Genomic DNA, 12,224 nt, shown 5'->3' with positions numbered 1-12,224 from the left:
TCTGTAATAGAAGGTATTTCACAATGTATAAAATGTTATTTATTTACCGTGGTCTGAGGGGAAATGGTCAGATCTCTACATTGGGGTCTGTGAATCCTTTTTTCCCCTCGTTTACAAGGACGGGTTTCTCCGTTCTCGTGTGCCAAACAAGTATCTGGTGAGAAAACAAAACGCAAACAGCAGCAACATTAGTAACATGCTGTTCCCTTAATGCACTCATTCGGTCTACTCTCCCTTTCAGCTCTCACTCTGCCTCATGTTCTTCAAAACAGTCAATTCTGGTTATAGCTCCCAACAGGACCTGTCTATGTGTAAAGAGCTACTTGAGCGTGAACCCTGCATTAGAAGGGAGTGAAGAGGGACTGCACGAGTGTGTTATCTTACAAATATGGCACAGCCCTCACAGCTTGGCCCATATAAAGTCCTCTCCTGACCAGAGGATAATGGCTACCTTCAAATGACAGCCGACTCAAAATGTTTCAACACAGTACATATGAGCTTTTTGCCTTTGCAGTAGCACTACAGTTCTTTGCACAGTTCTTCTGGGTATGTTATTGTGCTACCAAGCTATCAGACTGGGTTCATTTATCCCTAGAGGCTGGACAAACATCCAGGAAAAAGATGGCAAGGGAACAAGGAAAGGGGGGGGGGCAAAAAGTGTCAAGCTCATTTTCCCTCTTCCCTGTGTTGGAACCCTCCTTCCTTTCATCTCTCCGTGGCGGCGGCCATGAATTATGCATAGGGTGTGTTTGAGATGTGCCAGGAACCCACTCCCACTTTGCTCAGGTGTGCTTGAATCTGAAGTGGTAGATTATAAGGAAGAGAGATGCCCACGCACGACTTTCCATTTTTTTCTCCCTCTTTCCCTCCCGCCCTTCTGTCCGTCCCTGTGCTCATCTGTAATCAGTGTGACGTCCCTACCTCCCTGTTCCCCCCAACTCCAATTCCGCTCTCTCAGCCGTTCCCTGAATCCCCTCTTTTCATTTACCCCTCTGAATGGCTGGGGGAGAGCAGGAGAAAAAGCTGGCTGAAAGTATCTTTCTCTCCCCCCTCTCTCTTTGTGATTGCAGTGTGGATACTGGCTAGCTAAAGTCCTCTGCCTGACTCCTCTTCACCCAAAGAGAAGCTTAGTGATGTGACCCAGAGCAAAGGCAGGGATGGTGGAGTGCGCATGGAGAAGAACGTTGCTGCTGCTGCTACCCTCAAGCTTGTGTGTGTGTGTGGACAGTGCGAGAAATATAATCGATGGTATCCAACTTTTCAGCAACAAATTTACAATAATTCTGAACATTAGAAAATCATCATGTTTTATGGAATTTCTTGCAGAGAAATACATGAATTTCTTGCCTATTATACTGGTGAAGAGAAACATAGGAGAGGACTTGCAAACCAGTAGCCTAACAAATGTGTGGACTTTTGTTTTGTTTTGTTTTTTTCAGCTTAGGGAGCTTAATCAAGTAACTTTGAGGCATCAATAACTTAAGATATACCCAGTTATCCTGATTGGTGATCAAGGAAAACAAGCTCATTTGCTGCTAACAAACAACAATTGTGTAATTTTGCAAGAACATTTTAAGTTTCTCCTTAAGGAAAGTGCTGTGGTTCAATGTCATTTGGTCTTATTTTAAAGGAATAGTTTGACATTTTGGGAAATGCACTTATTTGCTACCTGCACCTAACTAAAGTTTATATAACTCTCAACAAGAAAGTGAATAAGCGTATTTCCCAAAATGTCAACCTATTCCTTTAATAATTCATTCAGTCTTATGTCTTATAAAGGAGCCATATTGGAAGTAGCTTCTCCTGCTGTCTTGATTCATTGTTTATGGGAAGTCACAGTTTCGTTGTGGTTTTGGTTATGAGTAGCACTGTGTCTTGCATCATCTATGCAGGGTGCTTGCAATGGTGTTAGTAGTGTAAAGCTACAAAGTTTGTTATTACATAACGTATGAAAACATAATAATTCTCTCTGTTGCTAAGGGTGACATTCAGTAGGGGGCCTGATTTCAACACTGTGAACAAATAGATGGTGGTTTCTTTCCACTTTCTTTCCTCTGAATCTGAATTATTGGTAAAATGTATTTTACCATGACAGATTTAACAAGACCTTTTCAAGGTTTTGTCACCTGGTATGCAGGTGATGTTATTAGTATGCTACAGTCAGAGGTGGAAAGTAAATATTTCCATTTTCTGCTTTTTTATACCTCTCCTCCACTACAAAAGTATATAAATAAAAGTAAAATATTGTACTTTTTACTGCACTACATTTATTTTATGGCTGTTACTCATTACATTACAGATTAAGAGTTTACATTCAAAACACATATGATAAGCTTATAAAATACAATGTATTGTTAAAGACTGAACCAGTTGTTCCCGACCTGTTTGGCTTGTGACCTCTTACTAAAAGCAGTGTGTAGTCGGGGCTCCGTGTTATTCAGATGTCTATGAGTTGTTAGCAGTTCCATTAAAGAGACATTTTCCCTCAAAACATCTGAGATGGTTTGATCTAAATAACTCTGAGGCCCAAAGAGGTCAAAATATCTAATATTTCACAAAAACAGTAAAGATTAGATAAAAGTCCAAAAACTTAAAACAGATTTGTGTATCAGAACTTTTACTTCTTTTCTACATCATTAAACAGCTCCCGACCCTCCAGATTTATCTTGTGACCCTTTGGAGGGGTCCGACCCCTAGGTTGAGAACCACTGCCACTAGACTAATACCTAACTGTATATAAAGATAGTTAAAACTAGCTCCCCCTACACCAGCCACAACAGTAAAATGCTGATTACACTGATGCATCATTGGTGTCCATTTTACTGCAGAATGAGTCTTTTACTTTTGATACTTCAGGTACATTTTACTTCAGTAGGATTTTTAATGCAGGACCTAAACCATTTTTACATTGATGTATTGACACCACTGGTTACAGCAAGTTTGATTCCTTCAAAACCAGTTTTTACCATCCTCACAAAGCAAATTCCTTAACTACTAACTTCTCAAGTCAAGCTGCTTAGCAGTGGTAAACATTAGAAAAAGGAACTTACCTTAGTGCAGTTGGCTGCTTTAGGCTCCAGGTCGTTGAGTGTGACAAGTTCCCGGAGCAAACTACTCTCCTGGTAGCCTCCCTTCACCCCACGAAGCTTAAAATACGCCTGTGGCTTGAAGAGGATGAGCCTCAGGTTGATGGCAAAGCCAGCCATGTCGATGGCAAAGGGCCGGTGGGGGTCGAACACCGTTTTCCAGCCATAGACCTTTCCGGCTGCATTGACCTTGGGGGACTCGTACCGCAACCCGCCCACAAAAGCCACAGGCCACACTGAAACTTTCCGAGTCGATCTCATCTAGCAAGAGGAAAGTCAAGAAGAGAAGTGGAGGAAGGAAAAGAGCGAATTAGTCTGCTGAAAATGCGTACATGACATTGATACACAGTATTTGAGCATCAGCTGCCAGCGTTACAGCAGAGCATGGACAGAGGGTTTTTAGAGCTGCTGTTATTATTCATTCTAAAGGACAGTGAATATTGACCAAGCCATTGTGCCATGTGCAGCTGACACACTGTTAAATCAAAGCAGATCACACACACTGTTCAACAGCTGCCCTACAATGAGATAATTAGACACAACCATCTTTAAAGGGAGTAAACGCAGACAGCGCCAAGAGGCTTTGAAGGAGCCAAGTCATTAGAGCAAGTGGCTCTAGTCGCTGGTTGGCTGAGGACATACTTTAAGGTAGAGCACCGCCATCCTCCTCTTTTTTTGTCCTTTAATCTTCTAGCATCAAACGATCTTGCCGCCCTTTTCTTTGTCTGCCTCTCAGTGAGTCTTTGCCATTCTGGCAAGAGCTGCTGCAGTCATAAAAGGTACGTTTTGACAATGAGGGAAGAAGAAGGTTTAGAAACAGCAGAGTCATTTAATCAAACTCAATGCAGCAGAGATAATGATGCTGGTGCCTCTCTGGTGGAAGGTCTATTTAAAATAAAGGTGCAAGTGCATGTACAGTATCTAGTATGTGTGTCTATGGGTATAAGATATATTGTGCTTACATGCTTAACAGCATGCATACAGAAAATGTCTATGCCATGTTGCACGCGTATTTGTTAAAGCATGCATTGTGTATTTTAAATGTGTGTTTGTACAAATCACATGCACATTTACATGAGCTGCTGCGTTAGATTGGTGTGTGATCTGATGGGCTGCTGTGTGGTCAGTACAGGGGATCAGAGTGTGAACAGCATCAAGCGAGCTGGGGGCTTATGGGAATCTGTGGATTTGAGCTTTAGGGAAAACAACTGTGCCAGGCACCTAGATAAGATCTGGCAGGATGTTCGGTCTTAATGAGCTCTGGGTGTTAATGGTGGATGAGAGCTAAAGTGCTTATATGCATGTGTCCATGTTATTGAGCTGCTATCATTGTATACACTGGATCACATGTTATTTTGGCTGACACACACACCTGTCTTCATTTTTTTTTGTGCTTTGTCAGCAATTTTTTTTTTGTTTCCTATATCAACACCTGGTTATAGTTCACAAAAAACTGCTGTTGGATGCTGAGGAGCTCTGTTTAAGTGCCTTCCTCAAGGTTATTTTGCCTGCTTTTTTGTAGCCAGGCCACAAATGAATCCAGCCACCAGACCATTTTGCCCAAACGTCACCTGCCTGCTTCCCTCAAAGACATACGTACAACTTAAATGAAAAGGAAGCATAAATCAGGCTCTCTGCAGGCAATGTCAAGAGGCTTGTCATTTCCCATCTATACTGAAAATGTGAAAATGAGTGTTCCGCCTGCTGCCTCTGGTGGGAATATCAGCCAGAGTAAAAAAAGCAAATGAAAATGCTTCCTCTTGCCCCATTCTGGTGAATATGATGTGTTTGTACAGAGTTTTTTCTTCACTGTTGCTACAGTTTGTATTTGAATGCCTCTGTGTGCATTTAAGCTCTACTTCCTGCTCCACTCAGAGAAGAAATCCCAAATTCTAAGAGCGAAAAAAGGCAGGCATCCAGGTTATTACATTAATCAGTCCTTAAGAGTGCAGAGATGATGAAACAAAACAGAATTGTCATCCACTGCTGCCTTTGGAGGAGTCTGTGGATTTAAGTCTTTGTCCAAACAATAGAAAAGTGCTGGAGTTATTTAGGTTATAAGATCCTGGTTAAATTTCCATTTCATTATTTAGATTGTCTTAATCAAAAATGTGTTTTTACAGCTTATAATATGCAGAATTAAGCTGATGGATATCACAATTTGCATTGCAAAGGGAGCCAGTTGTCTATCTAAATTCCAAATTAAGTGTTTTTTTAACATACAATAAAGAAAAGCAGTGACTCAGTTTTATTTTTTTATATTAATGAAATACCTTAAATCATGATACAACCATGATATTTTCATTACTAACAATATTTTCTGATTATGTGGTTGCTCCATTCTCCTGGATTCAAGTTGTTGACATTTATTCTTAAAGGCTGAAACTGAGAACAGAGAGTGTTGATAAAAAACAGCACATGCTTAACAGTAAATAACTTAACATAAATATTTCTTATGAAGCCTCAATAATTCATGTGGTTCTTTACACGGTGATGTACTGTGAGGAATGAATTTTTCATGAAGTTTTTTTAATTTTTTTTTTTTTAAGGCCTGGCCTAGAAAGTATGCATTTAATAAAGAACTGTATGCTGTAAGCCACCAAAAGAGTGAGATAGTATTCACACTGTGGGTATGAAATGAATAGGTGGCTAAGTTTATGTAACTTGAATGAAAGTTATGCATTCTCTCAGCACACTGCTTTTGCACTGACTCCCTGCTTTCATTACTGTCAACCTATACAGTATCACATGCTGTGAGCTGTAGTGTAAACCTAAAAAAAAAATAAAAAACTCACTGCACTGATTTTCATTTTTTGACTTTGAGATTAATTCATTTGGTGCAATTGAAACATGTTACAACCACTCCTGCATGTGTTTAAACTGTCCCTATGTCCAGATGTGGCATTTATGTTCAAAGCATAACAAATGTGCTTTAAGTGAAAATATTTGTGGGCTGCAACTGTCTCTGGTCTCATGTCATTTCAGTTTTTAAACAGCAGAGAGGTTTCCCTTTGTTCAACTGTATTTTCATTTGGTTTGATGCCAACAGCTTGTCAGCATGTAACTACTGTACTTCTCACTGGTTTAAATTGTTTTTTACATTAGATTTGAATGTAATTGCTCAAAATCAAAGAATTAGCTCACTTTAGATTAACCAGGAGAAAATGATGAGCCTATTTTTAACACATGGAGCCGTGTACATCACTCTTTCAACCTTGTCTCCACACTGGAGGAGTCACTTAAACACCTATCTGTTTTCAAGCTGTTGAGACACTCTGAATTTTTACTATGGGGTCAGCAGACTATACTGTAGTTGCAGTCAATGCTCTGCTTTCTGTCTATCTGGCTGTCACCTTCTCTTATTCTTTTTCTGTCTCTGTCTCTCCCTCTCCACCTGTCTCTCTCTCCCCCCCTCAGGGCCGTTACTCTGGCCCATAAATAGGCCTGCTGGAGGTGATGGAAGGCCTCTGAGGGAGATGAAGCACTTCGGCTGATTCCCAGAGAAAGGTAATGACAGGCCCCGTCAATATTCGGCGCTCCATTTACTACGGACCCTGTCTGCTCTACTAACAAGACTTGAGGCTAATACTCAGAGGACCTAGACCGTGTCCGCTCAGGTAATTCAACTGATGTCAAGATGGATGGCCTGAGATGTACTGATTACATGCCCAAACTTCTCTCCACTAACTCCAGATCCCTGACTGTGCTTGTTAAGAGCCAAAAAAAATGCTTCCAGTATATGGCTGGGAAGTGCCGTTTTGTATGTTTCACTTAATATATTTCACTTAATATATACTTTAATATATTGAACTAAAGTTACAGGGATGGATCCACAAGAAAGCATGCAATTTAAAATGTAAACATTTACATTTGTGCACGTAGACATGTATTTTTTTCCTGATCCAATATGACTCAAAATGAAGTACACATGCACAGTACAGAGTATCATTGGCAATATCCTTTTTTTTCTTCTAATGTTTATGCCATGCACTAAAAAAAGACACAATATAATACTTGTCCACCTCAACCTTTTCTATTTAAAAGTGCAGTCAGTTTTATTTTACTGGATCTTTGCACAAAATGACCATAATATATTGCTGAGGGTTCACTCTTTTTTGGCTTTCCTGATTAATTCCAGTCATTCTTCTGTTAGCTGAATGGCTGCTGAGCTTTCAAGCTTTCTAAATAGGCAAAACCTGCTGGCTTCTGTGTTTTTGCCGGGAACCATTCCATCTCCCAGGCCCCCTGAATCACCCACCATGATGTCTGCACATGGTTTGTCTTTCTGAAACTCAAGTGGACATCGGCGGTGCAGCAATTGAAAGGTGGATGGAGCTTGAGAATTTTCAATAGTGATGCAGATTTGGGAACATACCTAGTGAGTTCAAACCTCCTGTTTGAGTACCAAAGAGGGAGGTTAGGTATCAGCTTTAGATGATTGGGTTTACGCTTGTTAAGTTGGAAATACTTTAGAGGGTTGTTCAAGGTTAGAGGTGATTGGATTACGGTAAGAATCTGGGCGGGACTTCCATTTGTAAATGTAGCTACACTGGGATCTATAAGAACACTTAAACAACTATGATGAAGCTAATTCTGCTACCTGTACATGCTAGCCATTGTTTGCTGTTGATGTAACATAGCAAACGTCCACTCATCACAGCACTGCTCTGAGAAACATTTTGTTTGGATCAAACAATACTCCATCTTTGGGCTTTGTCTTGCTTGCCATTTTCTAGCCATTTCATGAGTTGAGAAAAAATGCATGAAATGAACATGAGTGATGAGTGAGCAGCAGGAGTGATGTTGTATACCAGCTCTGACCTCCTCAAACAGCTCCAGGCTGTACGTGTTGTCATCATCCGCAAAGTAGACAATTCCAGCTTGGCTGCTGTTGGCATTGAAGGTCTCCCTCAGCCACCGCAGGGCCAGATTCCTCTGCATGGTCCCCCTGGGGATTCTGGGGTCCCGAGTGTCACCCCGCAGCTTATAGTTCCTGGGCGTCTCTACATTGAGGTGGGTGTAGTTAAGCCCTGTTTCTCGGAGGAGCCGCGTCACAAGAGGCGTTCTCCTTTGGGAGTCCTCCACCAGGATCCAGTGCAGGTTGGGAATGTGGAGGAAGGTGTTTGCCAGCCGTGTCAGCTCCGCCTTCTGCACCGGTCGACTATATGTGGGGGTGATGATGTGGATGGTAGGCAGCACATCGGACCAGGGTGGCGGCCGCGTATACACATACTCTGTCCTCACCACCTCCACAATGTCCTTATCTGAGGCACAGTATTCCTTGGAGTCCTGCGCCTGGCCACCCGCCTCCCTCTTGCCCTCGACGCCATCATCTGCAGATTTGGGGATAAGAAGACATGTAAGGCATTAGTGCAACCTTGGGCTGCCCTCTGTATATTTGCCTCAGGTGACTTAAACCCAGTGGGGGTAAAGTGTACCTGAGAGCCGGTGGTGGCGGACTGCAAGCCTCTCTGGAATGATAAAGATCTCTTTTACTAGGTGGTGACAGGCTGCAAAAAGTGAAAGCAGGCACCGTGAGAGGATAACACAGCTGATGGACAGAGAGACAGCGCAAGGAAAGGGAGGGGAGAGATGAGTCCAGCTATTCCCCCAGCGTTGCCTTTGGGCTTTTCTTTATAAAGAAAGCAAAAAGTGGGTATGTGGATCCAGCTGACATGCCGTCTTTTTATGTTCAGACTCCATCACAGACTCCCTCATCCTCTGCGATTATTTGGTTATTCTGCTCTACTCAAACATACATGTCTACAGTGGTGGTTACTGCACTTTTATGCACACTGGTTATATGGAGTCTGGAAATTCAGATAACATGAAACACAAATTAAAAAGTAGGAAACTGCTCATTTTTCAGTATTTGAGCTAGAATTGGTGAACTATACCAAACTGAGATAAACAAACATTAAAAACACTGTAGAATTGTCAGAATTTGAAGCAGCTATTGTTTGGTGTTTTGTCTGTAGCCTCATTGTGTTCAATGACCTGTACAGACAAAAGCCGCAGGTGGTCAGACAGACAATGACTTTTGTTTTGGGTGGACAACACATAAAGTGTTTTAACACTTTCACAAGAAACCTTGGGGAGTATTCTTTCTAGCAAGACCTTGTTTATGCATAAAGTTCTAAAAGACTTGTAGCAATTTTTGTTTAGTTTTAGGCTTTTTTAGGTGTTAACTCAGGTTTTTGTTTAAAACAGGGGTGAAGGGAAAGGAGGTTATATTGGGTGTCGCTTTTGTCCAGCTGTTAAAAAGCTTAAAAAGATACTCACTATTTTAGAGTGGCACATAGGGTCAGTGCAAACTACAAATGTTCAGGGAGATTCTCTGGTTATCAGCCTTTGTGGTCATGTTTGACATTTGACGGTCACTACACAGAATTAATAATTAAAGCTCCCAGCAGCTGCAGCACTACAGTAGTGAATGTTATACTACTAACACACAGCTTTTTTCTTGCTTCTTTCTTCTGTACAAAGGTAATTATAATTTTGAATATGAGAAAAATGTGACCGCTTACTTAAGACTTGTGGTGAATCAGTCAGCTGACACATTGAGTGGACTCCAGTGGTAGAGGCTGTGATATGTTGTCCCCAATAGTTTGGTCATGATGAATAGTATATGATTATAGAATCATTAAGGTTGTTAATTTCTTTTCATTGTGCCACAGCTAATGGCAGTCTTTGTCACTGTTCTGCCTGAGCTCCATTCGCACCTCCAACATAAGGAGGATTTTCCTGCGGCACATAGATTAACACAATCTGCTGATGGCCAGATGTTCAGCAGCGGCTGCCAGCGAGCACGCTGCCAAAAAAACCTCTAGCTTCTCTTTTAAGAGCACACAAAAGGAAGCCTGTGTGTAGAGCTGGGTCAGATAGCACTAGCACTTTTTTTTTGTGTGTGTCTTCACTGTATCGCATAAGATATTAAAATTACTGTATGCATTTAATTGTCAACACCTTTTTCATAAAAGGGAATTTGGTGAGGAAAAAATATTTATTAGTACACTTTTTTTGGCAATTTTTTCTATGATTGTCAACTATTCAGACACTATTTTAGGTGTGTAGATAAACTGTAAAACAAATGATTTAATATAATTTGTAACTTCTGTTGACTCCAGACTGCCTTGGGTCATTTGTGTAAACCTGTTTTGTTTGTTAACCCCTGTACGTGCATTCAGACATTATAACAACAGGGAAAAGAGCTCTATTGATTTGCTGTCAGTGTAATTTGGGTTTGTTTACTCTGCAACATGCTTGACATTTCACACGGTTGGTTTGTGGTCTCTGGGGGATGATTGGGATGCTCATGAGTGTATTAATGATTCTAAGACTGGTGTACTGCTGATATTACACGTGGCCGCAAGATATTCCATGAAGCTAATCGAGCAGACATTTATTATGTCAAATTGCTGATTAAACAAACTATGAAATTCATTTCCAGTGAAATTGAATGAGTGAAATTGGGGAATAGTTTAAACCTTAATGGATAAAAAGAATGATCGACATGCGGTTTTATACTGCATGCTGTGTGTGCGTGTGGTTGAGCGTCACACCAAGAAGAAAATATGGATTGATGGGCCAAGGCATGTGAGTGGATAGGCTGTGAATGCTGTGAAAGGACATTGTTTCATAACATACTGTACTGCTCAAGTTATTATCAACAGAAGAAAAATTTATGCAGATTAAACGCAGCTGAACAATTCATTCTATTCAACTGACAGACCGAATAGATACGATTAAAATAATAACTCCTATATGTATGAGAGCGTATATGTGGTGGTAACTTAAGTCTTCATCATGCAAATAAACAATCCACACTGATGAGGTTTACAATGACTAGGCAAGTGTTATTGAGCTCTGATGAAGCTGATGGTCATGGTTAGTGAGTGCCTCTGAATGAACGACCTGTTGTCTAAACCTGAAGTGGAGTGTTAGGTTCGAGGACGCACTTCAGGTTTGATATTGCCAGTGGAGTGCAGTGCACTGCGTACCCTTGCGGATGGCGAGGAGTGGAGCTATAGCGCTTTGGTGCCAAACAGTGATGAGCAGAGTCCAGGGTAACACGATCAACACAATGGCAAGAATATCTCTTCTCTTCGGCATCTCCAGGATTGGTTATTTGGCTCGGCATTACCTGGAGAAAAAAGATGGATGTATTACCATTCATTCTGCATTTTATAACACTTGGGAATGGAGGGGTACATTCACAGGACCTTACTTATCATTAATTGCCTCAGAAACACCATGTTAGACAGTGGAGGACCAACCCGTTCTTATTCCCAGGTCGTCAAATACAGATGCTTTGGCCCCTTGGCGTCTCATACAGATGCACAAGGCACCCTTTAGCATCTATATGAGACGCAACGGGCTTTCAACTGACTCCCGGAAGTATTTTCCTCACTGTCAATTCCCATGTTAAAGGCAAAGGTCCATATCCCAAGCCAAATTTTCATGAAACTAGGAGGCATCAACCTCCTTCTTAGATGTGATTATGACCTAAAAAAAAGCTCCCTGTTAATTATATTTCATCAACAGGTAGATTACTATTGGAAAATGATCTACAAGTACAATTTAAGTCTCCGCAAGACTTCACTGTGGAATTGTAGGTATATGGTATTTAGAAATAAATCCTTATTTTATAAAAAAAATGGCTAGAGAAAGGAATATGGTCTGTAAAGCACTTATTGGAAAACACAGGAAGCATTATACCATATGAGATTTTTTTGTTCAAAATTGAATTTAAATGACCGAAAACAGTATGATAATGTTATCAAAGCAATCCCACAGTCTATAATTATGATGTCTTATAACTTATGTCAAAGTAATGTAAATCCGCATCTTCCTAAACTTTTGGTGAATGGAGATGCTCTCACTATTCTATAACTGCCCAACACCACAATCCGGAAAGCCTTTGTCAAGCAATTATATGCATTTTCATCAAACAGAAATTCAATTTTACAATATTTTTCCAAAGATGAGGAAGTTTCCAATTGCAACAAAAGTGAAGGAAGTCTACTTTTTTAAAAAAAATTAACGGAATATATCCCTCTGGAGAATTTTTAAGATATCAATTTAGATTATAGCAGTTGCTCATTCTGTGATGAACACATTGAAACAACAGAAAATTTA

The 12,224-nt window shown here is 40.7% G+C and overlaps 1 protein-coding gene across 6 annotated transcripts in view; it reads right to left on the bottom strand.

Annotated features, from left to right (window-relative positions):
* The window catches only part of b3gat1a (beta-1,3-glucuronyltransferase 1 (glucuronosyltransferase P) a), a 75,654-nt gene that overhangs the window by 3,538 nt on the left and 59,892 nt on the right, over positions 1-12,224 (bottom strand). For 4 of the 6 annotated variants that reach the window (XM_044202484.1, XM_044202487.1, XM_044202486.1 and 1 more), the window contains 5 exons: positions 11,087-11,229; positions 8,525-8,596; positions 7,908-8,419; positions 3,051-3,347; positions 48-154 (listed from right to left, as the gene is read on the bottom strand). In XM_044202484.1, the coding sequence (XP_044058419.1) occupies positions 68-154; positions 3,051-3,347; positions 7,908-8,419; positions 8,525-8,596; positions 11,087-11,198 (1,080 nt within the window). In that variant the 5' untranslated portion in view covers positions 11,199-11,229 and the 3' untranslated portion in view covers positions 48-67. The remainder of the gene's footprint in view (positions 1-47; positions 155-3,050; positions 3,348-7,907; positions 8,420-8,524; positions 8,597-11,086; positions 11,230-12,224) is intronic. The other 2 variants (XM_044202488.1, XM_044202490.1) reach the window with 2 other exon arrangements.

The sequence above is a fragment of the Siniperca chuatsi genome, linkage group LG7, assembly GCF_020085105.1.
Source record: "Siniperca chuatsi isolate FFG_IHB_CAS linkage group LG7, ASM2008510v1, whole genome shotgun sequence".
Lineage (NCBI taxonomy): Eukaryota > Metazoa > Chordata > Actinopteri > Centrarchiformes > Sinipercidae > Siniperca > Siniperca chuatsi.
The sequence above is the reverse complement of the archived record's forward strand: the minus strand, read 5'-3'. Positions and strand labels throughout refer to the sequence as shown.